Here is a 26,642-nt window from a genome sequence, read left to right on the forward strand (position 1 = left end):
TGATCCACATTTTTATACCTGTTATCTGTTTGGAAGATATTGTAGTGCCATGGAGCAAGGGTACATTGGAGTCATCAACTAACTACTTTCTTGCACTTTGAAGGGTTAATTTGCACTGTGATTTATGTTGTTGTGTGCACTTATACTGTTTTATATTGTTGAACTGCATTTGATATGCTCATTAAAATATATCCTGTTCATTTGCGCTGTTATTGCACTGCACTGAGGAAAGGGTTATTATACAGTCAGCTAAGTTGAGAGACTTTGGGACTTTCTATCTGTGCACTGAGAAGCTAGTAATTTTCTACAGGAATAGGCACAGTTAGGTTTTGAAGGGGAAAAACATACACACTGACCTTATAACTGTCTGGTTTAGCTTTGCTATTTCTCTCTGAAGATTTATGTCTGGGAAAATGCTTAGTCATTCCCATAGACTTCTATTGAAACTCTATACAAATATATGACAGACTGAAATTGTAACATTTTTTTCTGTTTTGGCTGTGATTCTCCACCCCACTAGAAGGTTCTAGTTCAGTTAGAAATTGTATACAAGAAGAATGTTTGTGACGCTAATTGTCTTCAAAGAGGGACCAATGTTTAGAAGAAGAGACTCTACTAGACTGCATGAGTAACCAGAAGAAGACACAGAGACAGGGATACTCTGCTACAGGCCCTGGGTCACCAGCCCTTTGACCAGAAGGCCAGTTGAACGACTGACCCACAGAGTCTTCTGTGAGAGAGCAGAGGACAGCTAGCTTAGTGCCTTGCCTGTATTGGTTTTTACTTGAGTTCCTATAGTAAAGAAGCACCCTGGTTTTGTGCAAACCTTGACTCTCTAGATTTATTTCCCATTGGAGTGCACCACACCTTACCATCCCCTCCATAGAGAAGTATCATGCAATTTGGCATTACAGATAGGATAATATCTGACGCCAGCACCACAAATTATAGCATATCCAGCTATAGATCAAGACAGCCAGTGGCAACTAAAGGAACACCCCAGCCTGCATCTGAGCTGAGCCACATAAAAGCATGCAAGTGCATTCGTAAGTACACCCCTTGTAGGGTCTTCCGCAAGCAGGTGACTGTGCTATTAAGGAACTGTTACTGCTTTATAGTACTACCATACATTGCTACCATGTCAGTAGACAGAGAATGTGATATGCCTTCTATTCCTGGAGCATCTGGCCTCAACCATACCTTTGTCTGTACTATACAGTGATCCCTCAAGATACAATGGCCTCAGTATACAATATTTTCAACATACAATGGTCTTTACTGACCCATCCTACTGTAAGTCGAAACTAGACTCGACATACAATGTCTCAGACTCAGATTCAACCATTCCAGGCCTCATCTCTGGTAAAACAGTTATATTATTTGCTAGTTAGCAGCTATTCCTGACTATTATATGTAAGGGCTTGTTTTATCTGACTTATTTATCTGCTTATGTTTCATAAATCTTCATTTTCTCTTTTCTTGGATGACATTTTGGTGCTTTGGAACCGATTACTCAACTTACAATGGTTTCAACATACAATGGTTGTCCTGGAACCAATGGATATTGTAACTTGAGGGACCACTGTACTTCTTTGGCACACCATGGTTCCAAAATACTAAACATGGTCTACAGGCCTCAAAGAATTTAGTGATCAAATGTAGTGCCATTTACAATATGACTCCCCTTAATGATAAACAGAAAGTTGCTATGTTGATTGGTCAGTTAGATAGAGCAGCCCTCAGGGAGTCATGGTCTAGCGCTACCAAATGTTAGACAGGCTTGCCAGCATTTTTGACACTTTAAAATTTTCAGAGTTAAAATGTGTTTCTTTGGCTACCAACAAAAGATGGTTGAAAACCTGCGAGATTTTGTCTCCAAGAAGCTTTGCACATGGGTCCACATGACATACTTAACCCTGACCAAACTCTAAAAGACCAGTTTGAAGAATATCAGATTAGATATTCTGGTGTCTATGGGAACAATCCATTTGAACACAGCAATATGCAGACAATTTTTCACTTTTCCCATTTTCATATGTGCCCTCATTGATGAGAAAAATTATGCTTTAATATATACAAGTGACCCTCTAGGAGTCTTGAAACAGCTGTCTATAGATGGATATCTGACCTGGCAGTATTCCCTTGTTAAATCCCAAGGCTTGTTGTCAAATCGTATTATTTTGACTCATAGGGAGCATATTAGTTTCCCATTGAGCCTTGCCAATAAGTCTTCATATCATGTAAGTGTCCACACAGGACTGATCACTTTAAATTGAACCTGTCATCAACTTTTCACTGACCTCACTGAGAGCAGCATAAAATAGTGACAGAAATACTGATGTCAGCGGTGTGTCTCTCATGAACTAAAAGTAAGTGGTTGCCGAGAACCAGCATCATAAAAGAGTAATGATTATTCATAATCTCCTGCTCTCCCACCCATCTGCTGCTGATTGGCAGTTTTCTCCTAGAGAGAAAGGGAGAAAACTAGGGAGAAGACTGTCCGTCATCAGCAGGTGGGCAGGAGAGCAGGAATTCATGAATAACCATGACTCTTCTCAGGTGGCCGGGACTCTTTTCCAGGCCCCAAGTCTGCAATAATTGTGATGTTGATTCTCAGCAACCTCTTACATTTAACTTATAAATGACAGACCGCTGAAATCAACTCACCTGTCTTTACTTTATGCTGCGGTTAGTATGGGCAGCATAAAGGTGATGACAGGCAGTGATGGCCAGTTCGCATTGTTCGCCCGCGAACATATGCGGGCTGCCATCTTTTTTCACAAGTCTGGCGAGGCACAGGTAAGCCCTTACCTGTGCCTGTGCCGCGAGCCGGTCTGAAAACAAATGCGGTCACCGGGAGCAGGCAGTTCCGAGAACAGCCCGATGAAGGCCCCCGGGGGCTGTTCTCGGAACTGCCTGCTCCCGCTGACAGCACTTGTTTTCAGACTGGCTCGCGCACAGGTAAAAGATGGCAGCCCGCATATGTTCGTGGGCGAACAATGCTGGCCATCACTGATGACAGGTTCCCTTTAAGGAGATTAAGTATCCTGACATATTTTTGGCATTGAGCAACTGGTGAGTTGCAGTGTTTCAAACAGTTGTGCAATCTGCAAGAAAATCATAATACAATGAGAAATAATGTATGTGTCCTGCAAGTTTTCATCCTATCTTTGTTGGTGCAACTATGCAATAGTGAGCAGTGTATATAGATCTTGAATGGCCCCATTACATAACTTAGTATGGTAAGTAAGATTGCAGCCCCTTTACAGCACTGGTTGAAAGGCCAACCTAATAAAAAAAGGCTCAAATAAGACTGCTATTGTGTGGACTTATGTTCATAAAAATCTTTGAATAATCTGAAATGTAAACTAACTGAAGCTCCTATTCTTGCTTACTAAGACTATGCTAAGCCTTTCAGATTGTATACAGATACATGTAAAATTGGCTAGCAAACAATGTTGGCCCAAGTCCAGAACCAACAGCAAAGAGCCATTGTGTATGGCGGTCCCTCACAGCCCAACTCAGAGGAACCATGCCAATTATAGCTATTTTTAAGCTAGAATTACTCACCTTGGTCTGGATTTTTACAGAGGAATTCAGGGAATACCTGACCGCTACAGAATTTGTGGCCTATATTGACAACAACCCATTGGCTTACCTTACCACCACTTGAATAGGTGCCATAGAACAGCGTTGGGTCTCTAGATTGGCCAATTATAAATTTACCATCAAATGCCGTTCTGGCAAATGTAATATTAATGCAGATGAACTGTTAAGATTTCTTACAGGTATACCAGCCAACCAGTCTGATGACTACTGGGAGAACATTGAAATGTCAGACTTCTTTGCCTTGGGGCTCAAGCAGAATACCATCACTGCCCAAGGGGCCAGTCAACAAAATCCTGTACACCCACAAGCAGCCAGAATGAATTGGACCCAATTATAACGTAAGAACAGAGTACTACAGGATCTAAGGAGTGTTCTACAAACTGGTGCAAATACCAGCCTGAGTGCCAGTGAAAAATAGTGGCGCACCCAGCCCTACATGTCCAAGATCTGCAACCTGATCACAGTACCTGCTATCCTGCTCTGCCCAGTGGTGACCAGTGATGACCATTCCAAAGTCCATCAACTTTCAGCTTGATGACTGCAGCGGTGACCACTGATAACCATCCTGACTGTGTCGGAGACACAGTGCCCTGCAGCAAGGGTACTTTGGAGTATAGACGTTTGTGGACATTCACCTTTATTGCTACTATGCAAAGCCATTAACTCCCTACTTTATTGCACTTTGAAGGGTTAACTTGCAATGTGATTTATGCTGTTGTGTGCACTTATACTGTTTTATTTTATTGAACTGCATTTAATTTATTCATTGTAATATATCCTGTTCATTTGCACTGTTATTGCACTGTATTTACATTGGGTTAATACACAGCCAGCTAATACTGAGAAACTTTGGGACTATCTACCTATGCACTGAGAAGCTAGTAGTTTTCCACATGTATATGCAGAGTTATGTTTTGGATGAAAAAAGCTGATACACTGACCTTTTGACTATCTGGTGTAGCTTTGTTGTTTATGTCTGAATACTTGTTTATGGAAAAGCTGCTTAGTCATTCCCATAGACCTGTAATGGAACTCTATACAAGTCTACAACAGACTGAAATGACAAGGTTGTTTCTGTTTAGACTGTGCTTTTCCTCTCAGCCCCTCCCACTAAAAGGTTCTATACAGAAACTGTATATAAGGTGAGCATCTGAGCCCCTAGTTTTCTGCAGATAAGGACCAGTGTTTAGAAGAAGAGACTCTGCCAGACTGCACAAGTGGCCAGATGAAGACGCTGAGATGAAGATGCTCCACCAGAGACCCTGGGTCACTATCCTTTTGACTAGAGGTCCAGCTGGATGACTGATCCACAGGCCCTGAGCCACCGGCTCTTTGGTCAGGGTATCATCCTTCTGAAAGAGAGAAGGACAGCTAGCTCAGGCCTTTCCTCAGCAAAGAACCTTCTTCTGTCAGGGAGGAGACAGGCAAGGCTAGTCTTGCCTGTATTATTTTTTACTTGAGTTCCTCTATTAAAGAAGCACACTGATTTACTGCAGACCCTGACTCTCTAGACTTATTTCCCTTTGGGGTGCACCACTTCTAACCATACCCTCCGGAGAGCAGCAACTTGTGGTGACACCTGAACGTTGTCCAGGGGGCATAGCATTGGGATCTCCCCAACCCAGCCACTGCAATATGCATTTGGAATTAGAGACACTTTGTAATACATATTCGTCCCTTGTATTTTTACTGATCTAATGTTTATGGCCAGCTTTAGGAGTCCAGTGGATGGTCCTATTCATTGAATGACAGGAAAATTGCAGGATGTGAATACAGCTGCATTCAGAGTTGAATCAGCCCACCAAGCTCACATAGTCCTCACTCCCCTTGTTGTATTATTTCTTTGCCCTGAAATGAAAGCCATTAAGCATGTACCAGATGTATAGCATAGAACAGTAAATGTAATGGCACTGGAAAATGCTTACGTTTGCCAAATAATAGACTGTCTTGTGAGAATGCGCATCAAAAGGATAGCTGTCACTTGTCACAGTAATAGCATTTCAACATGAGAGAAAAATGCCAAAATCTCTTGTCACGAACCAGCGGATGTGAACCCAACGTGCCACGCATCCTACCTCCTATAAGGTCGTTGTCTAAGTGAACCCCTCGTTCTTCACAGTACCCCTGGTGGTGGTGGAGATAAGCTTTCCTGAGAGGAACACCAGGTCGCTACGTCTTGAGGGGGATTTTTACACAAGGCAGCTGGTCCAGGCGGACGAGGAGGTACCTGAGCAAAGTACCAGAGGTACAGATGTCAGCAGGCCAAGTCATAACCAGGAGCAACAGTGCAGGACCGAAGGATGAGGCACAGGCGAAGTAAAACAAGCAATAGGTCAGGGCAGGTGGCACAGGTACAGGTCCGGCAATCCGGATCAGCAACAGGAGAGTCAAGGCAAGCAGGCAGGGATCAAACAAGTAACGGAATCCAGGAACACAAGCACGGGTCATGTACACAGGAACACAAGCAGAGATAACAGCAAGCTTTGCAGGACACAATGACTTTGCCACTCAGGCATCTGGGAAGGGGGCTGAGCAACTTATATACATGCAGGAGGGCTAGGATTGGTCAGCGAGGTCACATGATCTAACCCATAAAACACAGGAAGTGACGTGCGCCGGCAGTTAAGGACGTGATGCAGGGAAGAAGCAGCAAGCATACTTTGGCCAGGGCTGAAAGAAAAATGTGGAGTGGATCCCTGAACAAACAGTACCTGCAGGGACAGAGCCTGCAGTGGTGAATGGGGAAGCACCGGCAGCAGCAACACGGCGCCCAGGACCGCGGTGGTAAGCAGGAGAACAGCGGCACACAGCAGCCTCTGTTACATCTCCTAGTAAACTACACATAAACATCAAACTTTCGCTAGCACGCTAACTTGTTTTGTCATAAAGACAAAGGGGCACATTTATTAAGACCAGCATTTTAGACCTATACCTGTCAGTGAATCCTCTAGAGTTATGAAGAAGCTCTGGCCTCATCATGACTTCAGCGGATCCACCGCCGATTCTAAATGTGAGACGGCTTCCTAGCTGTCTTACATTTAGACCATTTTCTCCCTCCAAGCTACGCCCACTTTTTCAGACCTGTGTGAGTAGGGAGAAGTCGCAGATTGCAGCGCAAAGGACCTTTGTGCTGCAATCTGCACCAGAAATACGCCAAAATCTTATTTTATAGAAGCAGGCTCAATATTCAGCTGATCCTTATAGGTAGCTTCACAAATGGCCTAGTCACACTGCTTTTGCACATCTCCCACCAGCTTCGGTGCTCCCAGCAGCATGGACTCACAGGCCTCTATCCTCCTTCCAGCTGGAGTAGCTCTGTCCCTCCATGCAGACTGCAGCCTGCTTCTTGCCAGCTAGGCCTCTCTTCCTTTGCACCCTGCCTCAGGCTCTTATAGGGCCAAAGTGTGTTCATCCTAATCTGAAACAGCCAAGGCTGGCCACCTTGGGGTATCTAGGGAACTTTTTCCTACAAAAAGGGATCCCAATGAGTCCCAGATTTGACCCCTTGATCTGACCTCTACCTGTTCTCCATACTGACCCTGAGCTGTCCACCATTACCTTGGACTGTTAATTGCATCACACATACTCTGCCTGCCCTGAACTCGGTCTGTCCATGACTACAGTTTTGCCTGATCCCTAGGTGTTCCATACTAGTGTTTCATAACCTCAGAGGATCAACAATCACGTGAACAGAGACTACTCAGAGAGGTAGCAGCCTGATCGTTCCACTGCAGTGTAGTCCAGATCCCTGTATAGGGGATAAAGGTTGAATATCAGGAAGGCTACTTGGATAACACCCTTGGGAGTAGTGCACTACGCCAAAGGACCACTGCAAAGAGTTAACTATAGCTAATAGAGTTAATGCAATATTATTAAGTTAGATTTTGTGATTTATTGAACTCAGTAGCAATGTATTGGTGAATTAAAGGTTAACAATTGGCAGACTGTGTTTAGGTTACCAAGTAATGGACTGGCTCCGCACTAGGATTGAGCAAAGTCTAGTCTGAAGAAAACTACAGAAAAGACATGTGTGTGGAGAGTTTCTGCAGAATCTAGGCCCAAGGTCAGAGAACCCCTGTCTTGAGTCTACAGCTGCCAGAGAAGCAACTCTACTATCAGGGTATCTCTAATACCCACCTCTTTTGTGCCGGTGATGTCACCGGGCTCCCTGCCTAGTATAGTGATGTGAAGCCCAGTACGTCACCGGCTCAAAACAAACAGACCTTGCCCTGCGCAGTGCAGCGCAATGCAAGGGGTGCATTGGAGCAAGGAAATACTCTGATGCTCCACTTGTACATGGTAAAGGAGTGAAGGGGAGCTTCACTCAAACCACCTCAAACAACCCCTTTAACCTCGGTCAGGAAAATGGTGGCCCATGAATATATTTGACATAGTTGCCAGGATGCTTCCAATTTATCTGTTAAACTGACATGGCAACACAGTATGATTAATTGTTATTGTGGGGAAAGGGGTGTTTAGCCATACATTTACTCTTCAGTGGTTGCTGCATGAGGAATTAATTATTATATGCTGGCTATGTTATGCATGGATGGTCCGGGTCCTCCAGAGTGGGAGCTTCTTTTTGCTCTCTACTTAGGCTTATAAAGAGGGCTCCTAAATGGAGGTATCCCTTCCTCTGCTAGTATAAAAGTCAATTTGCTTTGATTTGGAACCTTCACGGCACATTTTATACCCTTATGGATTTTGTAATTAAACACCATCTAAATTTACAGAGACCTACCTAAACAATAGAGTAGAAGGTGGGAACTATAATATAAATGATGCACCCTCCATATTATTGCAATGTATCTAGTACATTGTTTCTATCCAGCTCTTTTGGATACTGATAAATATGAATATACCTTCCATGATCATATACATTATCCATAGCATTTAGAGCATACATTGAACATGTCATCCTTACTAGCGTTATCTGTATCTAAACACTTACAACATTGTCATCAGATAACAAAGGTCAGTTGACAAGTCCATTAGAACATTGGTTGGAGTTAAATTGCTTGAACCTGTTTTCCCTCCACAGGTCACTAACGCTGAATTATCAATGATTTATCAGTTTTATCTGTTGGATATTTATTACTCAGTTCTTAGGTGTAGACAGAAAATTTTAGTGGGAAGAGCATCTTCACAAGGTATATAAAGAGAAACTTACATCCATAGGTTACTCACTGCTCTTCTGCTTCCAAGACTTTAGTAGTCCTTCTCTGCAGCTACCACCTCAACATGTCCTTCACTGGAAAATATGAAGTTGAATCCCAGGAAAACTTTGAAGCATTCATGAAACTTATTGGTAAGACTTCCCATTCTATTAGATTATATTCTGAGAAATATATTTATGAAAATTACTTTAAGGAAAGATGCTGAAAGAAGTACAACACAAAAGTTATTGGAGAGAAGGAGTAGGACAAATCTTGGGCAATGTGATCTACAAGTTTATTGAGGCCTCATCTTTTCTGCAACAGGCTGTTTTCTATTCCTATAACCACTATTTTAATCTGACATACCGTAGATATTACTATATTTATTATTACACAGTATTACTGAAATTAGTCTTCCTGTAAAGGGGTAGGGACAAGACAAATAGTTAGCTTTTTCTTTACTTTTCCATTGCTACTCCTGTCTATGTGCAGTGTCTGGTATGGCAATCCAGTTCTATTCACTTGAATAGGTAAAATGCTGCAATACCATAAACAACCTATCAACAGATGTGGCACCCTATATACATGCAAGGGGAAGATTGGGCCCACAAACAGTTACTTCATCTAACCAAGTATTCTGTCTTTGTAGGTGTTCCAGATGATAAAATTGAAAAGGGAAAGAATGTTAAATATACCACAGAAATTGTCCAGAATGGAAATGAGTTCACCTGGTCTCAAATCTATCCAGGACATACAACTACCAATAAGTTTGTTGCTGGACAAGAATCGGAATTGCAGACCTTGAGTGGCAAGCAGTTTAAGGTAATGCATTGTTTATCAACAAGCTCATTGTTTCCTCATTGTCCTTAAGTCCTTAAGATGAGTGGTTAGTTTTGATGGACTTTTGTGATGGTAGTGGTGGCAACCTTGTTCATATGTATTTTTCTGATAGACCTATAGACATCAGGTAACTCATGACAAAGCCATGAACAGTTAAGCACATGCTGTCACCAGAATTTTGTGTATAGAGCTGAGGACATGGGTTGCGAGATGGCCGGTAGCACATCCGCAATACCCAGTCCCCATAGCTCTGTGTGCTTTTATTGTGTAAAAAAAAACGATTTGATACATATGCAAATTAACCTGAGATGAGTCCTGTCCCTGAGATGAGTCAGGGACAGGACTCATCTCAGGTTAATTTGCATATGTATCAAATCGTTTTTTTACACAATAAAAGCACACAGAGCTATGGGGACTGGGTATTGCGGATGTGCTAGCGGCGATCTAGCAACCCATGTCCTCAGCTCTATACCCCAAATCCTGGTGATAGGTTCCCTTTAAAGGTGTTGTCTAAGTGTTTAATAAAAATGACCAATCCCCACCGATCAGCTTTTTGAACAGGCTGTGGCACTCCGGTGAGTTCTGCAGCATCCTCGCAGCTTACAAAGCACACCACAGTCCATTGGATAGCACTGTGCTTAGTATTGCAGCTCAGCCCCATTCACTTGAGTGCTTGGGTAGGATTGAGCAGTGCCTAAGCCATGTGACCAAGCAATGTGATGTCACTGGCCTAGGAAAAGGTCATGGTATTCAAGGAGCACTGTAGTCTCTCTAAACAGCAGATTGGTGGGGGTGCTAGGAGTGAGACCCTCATCAATCAGATACTGATGACCTATCCTAAAGATGGGTCAAGAATTAAACACTCGGACGACCCCTTTAATGTAGTCCCCATGTATGAGACGCATTGAAACAGTAGAAGGAGAAAGGGAATGTCCAACACTATTAGTCATCTTGAGGGGCTTATTTACCATAGACATGTTTTTTGGTTTTAGAATATTTTTTCAGTGATTAGCAGGTAAGACTTTTCTTACAGAGTAAAGTGTTATTCTCATCTGAGACAATGGGGGCATATCGCTAGAATTTGCCCCATTGTCTAATAGATGCATGTCCTACCATTGGGACCTGTAACTTTGTTGAGAACGCAGTATGCAAAGTGGTGGCTGGAGGACTCCTATCCGGCCACCACCAAGCGCTCTCCCTATAGAAGTGAATGGGAGTGCACTGCGCATCCACAGCCACTGCTCCCATTCACTTCTATGGCCCAATGAAAATAACCGAGACAGAGCTCAGCTATTTTCGGCGGCATTTTATAAATAAATGGAGGGTGTCTGCACATGCACAGTGTGCCCTCTACCGCTTTCAGATCTCTGTTTAGGAGACCCGCACCTTTTGGGACCCACACCTATCAGACAATGAGGGCATATCCTAGCGATATGCCCCCATTGTCTCAGATGAGAAAAAAACCTGCAAAAGTCTTCAGCATACATGTCACAGAAGCAATCTGAACTGTTAGTAGGACACATATGGGGGAATTTATTATTAGGGTAAGATTCAAAGTCAGTTTTGCTTAAGTCTGTGTTGACTTACTTTATGCCACATTTATCAAATGTCGCAGGTTGTTTGATAAATTTGTCTCATACTGAAACTTAACACTTTTGCCTAGAAAAGCTACTCCAGTTTTTTGTACTCCACCCACCTACTGGAGTGAGATTTAAATTTTTTTAAAAATTCTCAGTGATAAATCTGGGGTGAAACTCATTAACATAGCTAACCACACCCACTTTCCAATCCATATTTCAAAACTGGAGTAAGTGGTGTAAAAATGCTAAAGGTTTCAACATTTTAGTCCAAGTAAGTCCAAAAGCACCCTTTTGAAGACATAATTCTGGAGTGAAGACATGATAAATCAGGGCCAACATGTCTATGACAGCTTACAAGGGTTTCCTTAACCAGACAATGACTAGAATGACGCTACCCCGGTGATCATCTGATCACTGTCCATGACATCCACCAAAATAGAAGCTTGCTCATAGAGGGGGTATCCTGATCTGGAAATCATGCTGTACGACATATATAAGGCTTATTCTGGTCTTAGACTGTAATATAACTTTGGCTATTTTTTTTTAATTGCTCTACTTCATATGTCTTTTTGTCCTTACAGACAAATGTAAAATTTGAAGGTGGTAAGATAGTTGTGGATTTCCCAAATTACTATCATACTTCAGAGATTGTTGATGGGAAACTTGTTGAGGTAAGATTCTAAATGTAACTATAAGATGTAGAACAGTATGTGAAAATTCAGTGTTATATAATTTTAGTCATAAAGCTCATAAGTCATACTTAACCTCTTGTCTCCTCCTGGAAATTTTTGAAATCTTTCTCAATCACCCAATTTTAATTTACTGGGGTCTGTAGGCTGTTGCCTTGGTTTTTTGCTACTCAAATTTTGTCTACATGAACTACCTATATTGTACCAAAGTAGACTCCTAAGAATTGTCAACCAGAAATAAATGTTGTATTGGTATTAGCATTGTCTCTCAGAGCTAGCTGGTCCAGGTTCTGACCTCTTATAATGTGGTAGTTGCGTGTGCCATCATTTCAGTGTATGTGAATAGGGCTTAGGCTGATCATACACATTAGATGGATATTGGCTGAGCCTGCAGATTTTCACAGCACTATCTCATGTGTATGTGGGCTTCCCCAATGGCAGATGCCCTATTACTTGCTTGCCTGTTGCTACCACTAGAGGGACAATCTGTATACAGGTTTACACAACTCCTGTTGACCTGAATGCATAGTTTCAAACACTCCTGAATTTTTAGGGACAATCCCTGATTTTCAAAGACAATTCTGGCAAATTCAGGGTGTCCTAGCCTGAAAATGTATTTGGCTTCTGTAAGTCCTGCCCAGAAGTGGGCTTTCCACACTTGGTGTTCCTATGGGCTGGGGCTTAGATGCTCTGAAGTTACCAACATGTTGATAATCATATGAATGGGACATATTTGGGTAGGGAGTAGAGGGAGAATGCTTTCTACTAAAGATATGGAATTCCATCCCATTGTATTAGGGAAATCTAGTGAATTATTATTTCTACACCACCTGAAAATCCATTTGGACGGTAGCATCCTATGATCAGCAAGTGCGTAGACAAATGGATATAATAACTTATTCTGCTCTTTTTTTTTCTGTAAATTTTAATGGAAATATACAATTGAAATAGACTTATTTTGAAATTGTAAAGGCTGTTTTCCACAGTGACTATGTAACATAAGGACGTTCTTGTGTGATGAATCCTAATCTCCTTTGCAATTGTGCTCTTTTACAGACCTCTGTATCTGGAGGAATCACTTTCAAGAGGATCAGTAAGAAACTGGCATAAAACTTAAGATACCCACTTACTCATTCTATTAATTTAAATAATAAAATTGGTCTGCATTATGATTTGTCCGTTTTGTTTTATTCCTGTGCAACCATTATCTTTAACCCGTAGAACACCAGCGCTGTACATGTACGGTGCTGGGAAGTGGGTCTGAAATCCCAGCGCCGATCAGCTGCAGGAGTCCGGCAGTCACTGATAGCAGGACCCCTGCTGTATGCGTATATTTACTCTTGCACTGCTGTGGTCAGCGCTGACCTCAGCATGTGCGGTATCCTGGCGATATCCCGGGTGTCCATCTGGTCCCCGCGCTGCTGTGACGGGGACACTGGTAATACACTTCCAGCCAATGGATTACAATACAGAAGTATTGTAATGCATTGTAAAGGGGATCTGGACCCAAAAGTTGAAGTCCCAGAGTGGGACAAAATATAAAGTAAAAAAAATTTAAAATAATAAAGTTTTACAAAATAAAAAATTCAACGTTTCAAGTAAAAAAATAAAAAGGGACAAAATAGGGAAAAAGATAAAAGTAGACATTTTAGGTATCGCCACGTCTGTATCGACCGGCTCTATAAAAATATCACATTTTCCACCCCATCAGGTGAAGGCCATTAAAAATAATAATAATAATAACAGTGCCTAAACAGCCTTTTTCTGGTCACCTTGCCTCCCAAAAAGTGTAATACCAAGCAATCAAAAAGTCTTATGTACCCAAAAATGGTACCAATTAAAACTACACCTCATCCTGCAAAAAAATGAGCCAATGGCACTCGTAAACTAATCCATCAAATCTACATTGCAAAAGCCATATGGTGCTCCTTCCATTCTGTATCCTGCCATGTGCCCCACAGCAGTTTATCACTACATATGAGGTGTTGCCGTATTCAGGAGAAAGTAGGTAATAAATTATGGGGTGCTTTTCTCCTGTTACCCCTTGTGAAAATGAAATATTTGGGGCTAAAGCAACATTATATTGGAAGAAATGAAACTTTTCATTTTCACAGCCAAGTGTTTCCAAATTCTATAAAACACTTAGGGGGTCAAAGTGCTCAGTACCCCCCATAATATATTTTTTAAGGGGTGTAGTTTCCAAAATGGGGTCACTTTTTGAGGGTTTCCACTGTAGGGGTACATCTGGGTCCCTTCAAATACAAAATGGGTGCCTAAAAACCATTCTAGAAAAAAAATCGGCCTCCAAAATCCATATAGCCCTCCTTTCCTTCTGACTACTTTTACGTGTCCATAGAGCAGTTTAATACCACATATGGGGTATTTCTGAAAACTGCAGAATTAGAGTAATATATATTGAGATATTTTGCTGTTAACCCTCGCTGTGTTGCAAGAATAAAATTGAAAAATAAAAATCTAATAAAAAAATCTACCGAAAAAGTTAAATTTTAAAAATTTAATCTCCATTTTCCTTTAATTATAGTGGAATACCTCAAGGGTTAACAATGCTTTTAACATCAGTTTTGAATAATTTGAGGGGTGTAGTGTCTAAAATGAAATCATTTATGGGTGGTTTCTATTACGTAAACTCCTCAAAATCACTTTAGAACTGAATTGGTGGTTAAAAAAAATGGTTTGGGAAATTTTGTTGAAAATTGGAAAAATTGCTTCTAAACTTCTAAGCCTTCTAACGTTCCTAAAAAGAATTAAAATACATTTACAAAATGATCCCAAGATAAAGCAGACATATGGGGAATGTTTGATAAATATTTAACTTTCTGTTTTAAAAGCAGAGATATTGGAATCTTGAAAATAGCAAATTTTTCAACATTTTTGGTAAATTTGGGATTTTTTCATAGATAAAGTTAACTCAAATTTATGACTGTCATGAAGTACAATGTGTCACGAGAAAACAATCTCAGAATGGCTTGGATAAGTAAAAGTGTTCCAAAGTTATCACCACATAAAGTGACGCATGTCAGATTTGCAAAAACAGCCTGGGTTTTAAGATGAAAAGTGGCTTGGTACTGAAGGGGTTAAAATCCAGCATCGTAAATTATTTTGCATTGTTTTCCTAATACAGTTGATAAGGCCATGGTGATTCATTTCTTAAAGACAAGGGGGGAGTTTTATCAAGCTGGAGTAAAGTAGAACTGGCTTAGTTGCCCATAGCAACCAATCAGATTCCTCCTTTCATTTTGGACATTTCCTTTGGAAAATGAAAGGAGGAATCTAAATGGTTGCTATGGGCAACAAAGCCAGTTCTCCCTCAAGGTACCTTTCCCTCCATTTACATACCTGTACAAGTCTACTTGTTTTCATCACCAGGGCTAATCTATATGTAGCTCCCTTTGTCATTGTAGTTATACTGCTGTATACAAATCAGCCCCCTAGTGGTGGCACCATGGAGTGGACATTTTTCCAAATATATGTTCAGGGGACAGAACTAAAAATGTAATAGAGCATCCTAGACCTTAAGTATTTTAGGAAAACATTTCATATTTCATATTTTATGCTACTACCTACCTAGGGAATTGTAAGGGGCCTTCAGTATCATCATTATTATCATTATCAAGCATATGCAAGCTGATTCCAAGAATGGAAGTTTCATCACTTTCAAGAATATGTTGCTGGATGAATTGCAATCCCCTAATAAACTGTTCTGACTGTAATTACACTGTTCCCAGGTAAATTTCAGTCTTTCGTATATTTTCCTGCTGATGTCTGTCAATGGACATAAATAGGGATGAGCGAACTCGAACTGTATAGTTCGGGTTCGTACCGAATTTTGGGGTGTCCGTGACACGGACCCGAACCCGGACATTTTCGTAAAAGTCCGAGTTCGGGTTCGGTGTTCGTCGCTTTCTTGGCGCTTTTGTGACGCTTTCTTGGCGCTTTTTGAAAGGCTGCAAAGCAGCCAATCAACAAGCGTCATACTACTTGCCCCAAGAGGCCGTCACAGCCATGCCTACTATTGGCATGGCTGTGATTGGCCAGAGCACCATGTGACCCAGCCTCTATTTAAGCTGGAGTCACATAGCGCCGCCCGTCACTCTGCTCTGATTAGCGTAGGGAGACGTTGCGGCTGTGACAGTAGGGCGAGATTAGGCTGATTAACTCCTCCAAAGCACTTGATTAATTGATCGATCTGCAGCTGTGGATCATTTGCTCACTGTTTTTAGGCTGCCCAGACCGTTTGTCAGTCACTTTTTTCTGGGGTGATCGGCGGCCATTTTGTGTCTTGTGCGGTGCTGCGACCAAGTGCATCCAAGCTGCGACCAAGTGCATTTAACCCTCAATGGTGTGGTTGTTTTTTGGCTAAAGCCTACATCAGGGTGAAGCTGTCACACCAAGTGCATTTAACCAGCAATAGTCTGTTTATTTTTTGGCCATATACTACATCAGGGGCAAGCTGCGCCTGTCACCAAGTGCATTTAACCCTCAATGGTGTGGTTGTTTTTTGGCTAAAGCCTACATCAGGGTGAAGCTGTCACACCAAGTGCATTTAACCAGCAATAGTCTGTTTATTTTTTGGCCATATACTACATCAGGGGCAAGCTGCGCCCGTCACCAAGTGCATTTAACCCTCAGTAGTGTGGTTGGTCAAGCTATCACACCAAGTGCATTTAACCAGCAATAGTCTGTTCATTTTTTGGCCATATACTAAATCAGGGGCAAGCTGCGCCCGTCACCAAGTGCATTTAACCAGCAATAGTCTGTTCATTTTTTGGCCATATACTACATCAGGGGCAAGCTGCGCCCGTCACCAAGTGCATTTAACCCTCAGTAGTGTGGTTGGTCAAGCTGTGACACCAAGTGCATTTAACCAGCAATAGTCTGTTAATTTTTTGGCCATATACTACATCAGGGGCAAGCTGCGCCCGTCACCAAGTGCATTTAACCCTCAGTAGTGTGGTTGGTCAAGCTGTCACACCAAGTGCATTTAACTAGCAATAGTCTGTTCATTTTTTGGCCATATACTACATCAGGGGCAAGCTGCGCCTGTCACCAAGTGCATTTAACCCTCAATGGTGTGGTTGTTTTTTGGCTAAAGCCTACATCAGGGTGAAGCTGTCACACCAAGAGCATTTAACCAGCAATAGTCTGTTCATTTTTTGGCCATATACTAAATCAGGGGCAAGCTGCGCCCGTCACCAAGTGCATTTAACCAGCAATAGTCTGTTCATTTTTTGGCCATATACTACATCAGGGGCAAGCTGCGCCTGTCACCAAGTGCATTTAACCCTCAATGGTGTGGTTGTTTTTTGGCTAAAGCCTACATCAGGGTGAAGCTGTCACACCAAGTGCATTTAACCAGCAATTGTCTGTTCATTTTTTGGCCATATATATACTACATCAGGGGCAAGCTGCGCCCGTCACCAAGTGCATTTAACCCTCAGTAGTGTGGTTGGTCAAGCTGTCACACCAAGTGCATTTAACCAGCAATAGTGTGGTTATTTTTTGGCCATATCCCAGTCTAATTCTGTCACTAAATCCATACCGGTCACCCAGCGCCTAAATACTAGGCCTCAAATTTATATCCCGCTAAATCTCTCGTTACCGCTGTACTGTTGTGGCTGGGCAAGTTATTTAGTGTCCGTCAAAGCACATTTTTTGTTCAGGGTTGAAATACAATTCCCAATTTAGCAATTTCATAATTTAGTGGTTTCTGCTATATCAGAGCTATTTGAAATATATCCCTAAAAGGGTATATAATATTCAAGGTGCACATAGGGTCATTCAGAATAACTTCACACACACGCTACTGTGCATTTCCAAGTCTAATTCTGTTAGTAAATCCATACCGGTCACCCAGCGCCTAAATACTAGGCCTCAAATTTATATCCCGCTAAATCTCTCGTTACCGCTGTCCTGTTGTGGATGGGAAAGTTATTTAGTGTCCGTCAAAGCACATTTTTTGTTCTGGGTTGAAATACAATTCCCAATTTAGCAATTTCATAATTTAGTGGTTTCTGCTGTATCAGAGCTATTTGAAATCTATCCCTAAAAGGGTATATAATATTCAAGGTGCACATAGGGTCATTCAGAATAACTTCACACACACGCTACTGTGCATTTCCAAGTCTAATTCTGTTAGTAAATCCATACCGGTCACCCAGCGCCAAAATACTAGGCCTCAAATTTATATCCCGCTAAATCTCTCGTTACCGCTGTCCTGTTGTGGATGGGAAAGTTATTTAGTGTCCGTCAAAGCACATTTTTTATTCTGGGTTGAAATACAATTCCCAATTTAGCAATTTCATAATTTAGTGGTTTCTGCTATATCAGAGCTATTTGAAATCTATCCCTAAAAGGGTATATAATATTCAAGGTGCACATAGGGTCATTCAGAATAACTTCACACACACGCTACTGTGCATTTCCAAGTCTAATTCTGTTAGTAAATCCATACCGGTCACCCAGCGCCTAAATACTAGGCCTCAAATTTATATCCCGCTAAATCTCTCATTACCGCTGTCCTGTTGTGGATGGGAAAGTTATTTAGTGTCCGTCAAAGCACATTTTTTGTTCAGGGTTGAAATACAATTCCCAATTTAGCAATTTCATAATTTAGTGGTTTCTGCTATATCAGAGCTATTTGAAATCTATCCCTAAAAGGGTATATAATATTCAAGGTGCACATAGGGTCATTCAGAATAACTTCACACACACGCTACTGTGCATTTCCAAGTCTAATTCTGTTAGTAAATCCATACCGGTCACCCAGCGCCTAAATACTAGGCCTCAAATTTATATCCCGCTAAATCTCTCGTTACCGCTGTCCTGTTGTGGATGGGAAAGTTATTTAGTGTCCGTCAAAGCACATTTTTTGTTCTGGGTTGAAATACAATTCCCAATTTAGCAATTTCATAATTTAGTGGTTTCTGCTATATCAGAGCTATTTGAAATCTATCCCTAAAAGGGTATATAATATTCAAGGTGCACATAGGGTCATTCAGAATAACTTCACACACACGCTACTGTTCATTTCCAAGTCTAATTCTGTTAGTAAATCCATAACGGTCACCCAGCGCCTAAATACTAGGCCTCAAATTTATATCCCGCTAAATCTCTCGTTACCGCTGTCCTGTTGTGGATGGGAAAGTTATTTAGTGTCCGTCAAAGCACATTTTTTGTTCTGGGTTGAAATACAATTCCCAATTTAGCAATTTCATAATTTAGTGGTTTCTGCTATATCAGAGCTATTTGAAATCTATCCCTAAAAGGGTATATAATATTCAAGGTGCACATAGGGTCATTCAGAATAACTTCACACACACGCTACTGTGCATTTCCAAGTCTAATTCTGTTAGTAAATCCATACCGGTCACCCAGCGCCTAAATACTAGGCCTCAAATTTATATCCCGCTAAATCTCTCGTTACCGCTGTCCTGTTGTGGATGGGAAAGTTATTTAGTGTCCGTCAAAGCACATTTTTTGTTCTGGGTTGAAATACAATTCCCAATTTAGCAATTTCATAATTTAGTGGTTTCTGCTATATCAGAGCTATTTGAAATCTATCCCTAAAAGGGTATATAATATTCAAGGTGCACATAGGGTCATTCAGAATAACTTCACACACACGCTACTGTGCATTTCCAAGTCTAATTCTGTTAGTAAATCCATACCGGTCACCCAGCGGCCAAAATACTAGGCCTCAAATTTATATCCCGCTAAATCTCTCGTTACCGCTGTCCTGTTGTGGATGGGAAAGTTATTTAGTGTCCGTCAAAGCACATTTTTTGTTCTGGGTTGAAATACAATTCCCAATTTAGCAATTTCATAATTTAGTGGTTTCTGCTATATCAGAGCTATTTGAAATCTATCCCTAAAAGGGTATATAATATTCAAGGTGCACATAGGGTCATTCAGAATAACTTCACACACACGCTACTGTGCATTTCCAAGTCTAATTCTGTTAGTAAATCCATACCGGTCACCCAGCGCCTAAATACTAGGCCTCAAATTTATATCCCGCTAAATCTCTCATTACCGCTGTCCTGTTGTGGATGGGAAAGTTATTTAGTGTCCGTCAAAGCACATTTTTTGTTCTGGGTTGAAATACAATTCCCAATTTAGCAATTTCATAATTTAGTGGTTTCTGCTATATCAGAGCTATTTGAAATCTATCCCTAAAAGGGTATATAATATTCAAGGTGCACATAGGGTCATTCAGAATAACTTCACACACACGCTACTGTGCATTTCCAAGTCTAATTCTGTTAGTAAATCCATACCGGTCACCCAGCGGCCTAAATACTAGGCCTCAAATTTATATCCCGCTAAATCTCTCGTTATCCGCTGTCCTGTTGTGGATGGGAAAGTTATTTAGTGTCCGTCAAAGCACATTTTTTGTTCTGGGTTGAAATACAATTCCCAATTTAGCAATTTCATAATTTAGTGGTTTCTGCTATATCAGAGCTATTTGAAATCTATCCCTAAAAGGGTATATAATATTCAAGGTGCACATAGGGTCATTCAGAATAACTTCACACACACGCTACTGTGCATTTCCAAGTCTAATTCTGTTAGTAAATCCATACCGGTCACCCAGCGGCCTAAATACTAGGCCTCAAATTTATATCCCGCTAAATCTCTCGTTACCGCTGTCCTGTTGTGGATGGGAAAGTTATTTAGTGTCCGTCAAAGCACATTTTTTGTTCTGGGTTGAAATACAATTCCCAATTTAGCAATTTCATAATTTAGTGGTTTCTGCTATATCAGAGCTATTTGAAATCTATCCCTAAAAGGGTATATAATATTCAAGGTGCACATAGGGTCATTCAGAATAACTTCACACACACGCTACTGTGCATTTCCAAGTCTAATTCTGTTAGTAAATCCATACCGGTCACCCAGCGCCTAAATACTAGGCCTCAAATTTATATCCCGCTAAATCTCTCGTTACCGCTGTCCTGTTGTGGATGGGAAAGTTATTTAGTGTCCGTCAAAGCACATTTTTTGTTCAGGGTTGAAATACAATTCCCAATTTAGCAATTTCATAATTTAGTGGTTTCTGCTATATCAGAGCTATTTGAAATCTATCCCTAAAAGGGTATATAATATTCAAGGTGCACATAGGGTCATTCAGAATAACTTCACACACACGCTACTGTGCATTTCCAAGTCTAATTCTGTTAGTAAATCCATACCGGTCACCCAGCGCCTAAATACTAGGCCTCAAATTTATATCCCGCTAAATCTCTCGTTACCGCTGTCCTGTTGTGGATGGGAAAGTTATTTAGTGTCCGTCAAAGCACATTTTTTGTTCTGGGTTGAAATACAATTCCCAATTTAGCAATTTCATAATTTAGTGGTTTCTGCTATATCAGAGCTATTTGAAATCTATCCCTAAAAGGGTATATAATATTCAAGGTGCACATAGGGTCATTCAGAATAACTTCACACACACGCTACTGTGCATTTCCAAGTCTAATTCTGTTAGTAAATCCATACCGGTCACCCAGCGCCTAAATACTAGGCCTCAAATTTATATCCCGCTAAATCTCTCGTTACCGCTGTCCTGTTGTGGATGGGAAAGTTATTTAGTGTCCGTCAAAGCACATTTTTTGTTCTGGGTTGAAATACAATTCCCAATTTAGCAATTTCATAATTTAGTGGTTTCTGCTATATCAGAGCTATTTGAAATCTATCCCTAAAAGGGTATATAATATTCAAGGTGCACATAGGGTCATTCAGAATAACTTCACACACACGCTACTGTGCATTTCCAAGTCTAATTCTGTTAGTAAATCCATACCGGTCACCCAGCGCCTAAATACTAGGCCTCAAATTTATATCCCGCTAAATCTCTCAGTTACCGCTGTCCTGTTGTGGATGGGAAAGTTATTTAGTGTCCGTCAAAGCACATTTTTTGTTCTGGGTTGAAATACAATTCCCAATTTAGCAATTTCATAATTTAGTGGTTTCTGCTATATCAGAGCTATTTGAAATCTATCCCTAAAAGGGTATATAATATTCAAGGTGCACATAGGGTCATTCAGAATAACTTCACACACACGCTACTGTGCATTTCCAAGTCTAATTCTGTTAGTAAATCCATACCGGTCACCCAGCGGCCAAAATACTAGGCCTCAAATTTATATCCCGCTAAATCTCTCGTTACCGCTGTCCTGTTGTGGATGGGAAAGTTATTTAGTGTCCGTCAAAGCACATTTTTTGTTCTGGGTTGAAATACAATTCCCAATTTAGCAATTTCATAATTTAGTGGTTTCTGCTATATCAGAGCTATTTGAAATCTATCCCTAAAAGGGTATATAATATTCAAGGTGCACATAGGGTCATTCAGAATAACTTCACACACACGCTACTGTGCATTTCCAAGTCTAATTCTGTTAGTAAATCCATACCGGTCACCCAGCGGCCAAAATACTAGGCCTCAAATTTATATCCCGCTAAATCTCTCGTTACCGCTGTCCTGTTGTGGATGGGAAAGTTATTTAGTGTCCGTCAAAGCACATTTTTTGTTCTGGGTTGAAATACAATTCCCAATTTAGCAATTTCATAATTTAGTGGTTTCTGCTATATCAGAGCTATTTGAAATCTATCCCTAAAAGGGTATATAATATTCAAGGTGCACATAGGGTCATTCAGAATAACTTCACACACACGCTACTGTGCATTTCCAAGTCTAATTCTGTTAGTAAATCCATACCGGTCACCCAGCGCCTAAATACTAGGCCTCAAATTTATATCCCGCTAAATCTCTCGTTACCGCTGTCCTGTTGTGGATGGGAAAGTTATTTAGTGTCCGTCAAAGCACATTTTTTGTTCTGGGTTGAAATACAATTCCCAATTTAGCAATTTCATAATTTAGTGGTTTCTGCTATATCAGAGCTATTTGAAATCTATCCCTAAAAGGGTATATAATATTCAAGGTGCACATAGGGTCATTCAGAATAACTTCACACACACGCTACTGTGCATTTCCAAGTCTAATTCTGTTAGTAAATCCATACCGGTCACCCAGCGCCTAAATACTAGGCCTCAAATTTATATCCCGCTAAATCTCTCGTTACCGCTGTCCTGTTGTGGATGGGAAAGTTATTTAGTGTCCGTCAAAGCACATTTTTTGTTCTGGGTTGAAATACAATTCCCAATTTAGCAATTTCATAATTTAGTGGTTTCTGCTATATCAGAGCTATTTGAAATCTATCCCTAAAAGGGTATATAATATTCAAGGTGCACATAGGGTCATTCAGAATAACTTCACACACACGCTACTGTGCATTTCCAAGTCTAATTCTGTTAGTAAATCCATACCGGTCACCCAGCGGCCTAAATACTAGGCCTCAAATTTATATCCCGCTAAATCTCTCGTTACCGCTGTCCTGTTGTGGATGGGAAAGTTATTTAGTGTCCGTCAAAGCACATTTTTTGTTCTGGGTTGAAATACAATTCCCAATTTAGCAATTTCATAATTTAGTGGTTTCTGCTATATCAGAGCTATTTGAAATCTATCCCTAAAAGGGTATATAATATTCAAGGTGCACATAGGGTCATTCAGAATAACTTCACACACACGCTACTGTGCATTTCCAAGTCTAATTCTGTTAGTAAATCCATACCGGTCACCCAGCGCCTAAATACTAGGCCTCAAATTTATATCCCGCTAAATCTCTCGTTACCGCTGTCCTGTTGTGGATGGGAAAGTTATTTAGTGTCCGTCAAAGCACATTTTTTGTTCTGGGTTGAAATACAATTCCCAATTTAGCAATTTCATAATTTAGTGGTTTCTGCTATATCAGAGCTATTTGAAATCTATCCCTAAAAGGGTATATAATATTCAAGGTGCACATAGGGTCATTCAGAATAACTTCACACACACGCTACTGTGCATTTCCAAGTCTAATTCTGTTAGTAAATCCATACCGGTCACCCAGCGCCTAAATACTAGGCCTCAAATTTATATCCCGCTAAATCTCTCGTTACCGCTGTCCTGTTGTGGATGGGAAAGTTATTTAGTGTCCGTCAAAGCACATTTTTTGTTCTGGGTTGAAATACAATTCCCAATTTAGCAATTTCATAATTTAGTGGTTTCTGCTATATCAGAGCTATTTGAAATCTATCCCTAAAAGGGTATATAATATTCAAGGTGCACATAGGGTCATTCAGAATAACTTCACACACACGCTACTGTGCATTTCCAAGTCTAATTCTGTTAGTAAATCCATAACGGTCACCCAGCGCCTAAATACTAGGCCTCAAATTTATATCCCGCTAAATCTCTCGTTACCGCTGTCCTGTTGTGGCTGGGAAAGTTATTTAGTGTCTGTCAAAGCACATTTTTTGTTCTGGGTTGAAATACAATTCCCAATTTAGCAATTTCATAATTTAGTGGTTTCTGCTATATCAGAGCTATTTGAAATCTATCCCTAAAAGGGTATATAATATTCAAGGTGCACATAGGGTCATTCAGAATAACTTCACACACACGCTACTGTGCATTTCCAAGTCTAATTCTGTTAGTAAATCCATACCGGTCACCCAGCGCCTAAATACTAGGCCTCAAATTTATATCCCGCTAAATCTCTCGTTACCGCTGTCCTGTTGTGGATGGGAAAGTTATTTAGTGTCCGTCAAAGCACATTTTTTGTTCTGGGTTGAAATACAATTCCCAATTTAGCAATTTCATAATTTAGTGGTTTCTGCTATATCAGAGCTATTTGAAATCTATCCCTAAAAGGGTATATAATATTCAAGGTGCACATAGGGTCATTCAGAATAACTTCACACACACGCTACTGTGCATTTCCAAGTCTAATTCTGTTAGTAAATCCATACCGGTCACCCAGCGCCTAAATACTAGGCCTCAAATTTATATCCCGCTAAATCTCTCGTTACCGCTGTCCTGTTGTGGATGGGAAAGTTATTTAGTGTCCGTCAAAGCACATTTTTTGTTCTGGGTTGAAATACAATTCCCAATTTAGCAATTTCATAATTTAGTGGTTTCTGCTATATCAGAGCTATTTGAAATCTATCCCTAAAAGGGTATATAATATTCAAGGTGCACATAGGGTCATTCAGAATAACTTCACACACACGCTACTGTGCATTTCCAAGTCTAATTCTGTTAGTAAATCCATACCGGTCACCCAGCGCCTAAATACTAGGCCTCAAATTTATATCCCGCTAAATCTCTCGTTACCGCTGTCCTGTTGTGGATGGGAAAGTTATTTAGTGTCCGTCAAAGCACATTTTTTGTTCTGGGTTGAAATACAATTCCCAATTTAGCAATTTCATAATTTAGTGGTTTCTGCTATATCAGAGCTATTTGAAATCTATCCCTAAAAGGGTATATAATATTCAAGGTGCACATAGGGTCATTCAGAATAACTTCACACACACGCTACTGTGCATTTCCAAGTCTAATTCTGTTAGTAAATCCATACCGGTCACCCAGCGCCTAAATACTAGGCCTCAAATTTATATCCCGCTAAATCTCTCGTTACCGCTGTCCTGTTGTGGATGGGAAAGTTATTTAGTGTCCGTCAAAGCACATTTTTTGTTCTGGGTTGAAATACAATTCCCAATTTAGCAATTTCATAATTTAGTGGTTTCTGCTATATCAGAGCTATTTGAAATCTATCCCTAAAAGGGTATATAATATTCAAGGTGCACATAGGGTCATTCAGAATAACTTCACACACACGCTACTGTGCATTTCCAAGTCTAATTCTGTTAGTAAATCCATACCGGTCACCCAGCGCCTAAATACTAGGCCTCAAATTTATATCCCGCTAAATCTCTCGTTACCGCTGTCCTGTTGTGGATGGGAAAGTTATTTAGTGTCCTGTCAAAGCACATTTTTTGTTCTGGGTTGAAATACAATTCCCAATTTAGCAATTTCATAATTTAGTGGTTTCTGCTATATCAGAGCTATTTGAAATCTATCCCTAAAAGGGTATATAATATTCAAGGTGCACATAGGGTCATTCAGAATAACTTCACACACACGCTACTGTGCATTTCCAAGTCTAATTCTGTTAGTAAATCCATACCGGTCACCCAGCGCCTAAATACTAGGCCTCAAATTTATATCCCGCTAAATCTCTCGTTACCGCTGTCCTGTTGTGGATGGGAAAGTTATTTAGTGTCCGTCAAAGCACATTTTTTGTTCTGGGTTGAAATACAATTCCCAATTTAGCAATTTCATAATTTAGTGGTTTCTGCTATATCAGAGCTATTTGAAATCTATCCCTAAAAGGGTATATAATATTCAAGGTGCACATAGGGTCATTCAGAATAACTTCACACACACGCTACTGTGCATTTCCAAGTCTAATTCTGTTAGTAAATCCATACCGGTCACCCAGCGCCTAAATACTAGGCCTCAAATTTATATCCCGCTAAATCTCTCGTTACCGCTGTCCTGTTGTGGATGGGAAAGTTATTTAGTGTCCGTCAAAGCACATTTTTTGTTCTGGGTTGAAATACAATTCCCAATTTAGCAATTTCATAATTTAGTGGTTTCTGCTATATCAGAGCTATTTGAAATCTATCCCTAAAAGGGTATATAATATTCAAGGTGCACATAGGGTCATTCAGAATAACTTCACACACACGCTACTGTGCATTTCCAAGTCTAATTCTGTTAGTAAATCCATACCGGTCACCCAGCGCCTAAATACTAGGCCTCAAATTTATATCCCGCTAAATCTCTCGTTACCGCTGTCCTGTTGTGGATG

General features: G+C 40.6%; 1 protein-coding gene across 1 annotated transcript; it reads left to right on the top strand.

Annotated features, from left to right (window-relative positions):
• Positions 1 to 6,285: 6,285 nt before the first annotated feature.
• On the top strand, positions 6,286 to 12,984 carry LOC122926531 (gastrotropin-like). Its single transcript, XM_044277924.1, has 5 exons — positions 6,286 to 6,393; positions 8,788 to 8,917; positions 9,415 to 9,587; positions 11,767 to 11,856; positions 12,931 to 12,984. The coding sequence occupies exons 2-5, from the start codon at positions 8,851 to 8,853 to the stop codon at positions 12,982 to 12,984; spliced, it is 384 nt and encodes a 127-aa protein (XP_044133859.1). The 5' UTR covers positions 6,286 to 6,393; positions 8,788 to 8,850.
• Positions 12,985 to 26,642: the final 13,658 nt, after the last annotated feature.

This window comes from Bufo gargarizans, chromosome 2 (genome assembly GCF_014858855.1).
Source record: "Bufo gargarizans isolate SCDJY-AF-19 chromosome 2, ASM1485885v1, whole genome shotgun sequence".
NCBI classification, from domain to species: domain Eukaryota; kingdom Metazoa; phylum Chordata; class Amphibia; order Anura; family Bufonidae; genus Bufo; species Bufo gargarizans.

Excerpts from the sequence above, each read along its gene's own strand:
- LOC122926531 (XM_044277924.1), top strand. The coding sequence starts at position 8,851 with ATGTCCTTCACTGGAAAATATGAAGTTGAATCCCAGGAAAACTTTGAA. Across the intron at positions 8,918-9,414 it reads AGCATTCATGAAACTTATTG|GTGTTCCAGATGATAAAATT; the intron begins GTAAGACTTCCC and ends CTGTCTTTGTAG. Across the intron at positions 9,588-11,766 it reads TGAGTGGCAAGCAGTTTAAG|ACAAATGTAAAATTTGAAGG; the intron begins GTAATGCATTGT and ends TTGTCCTTACAG.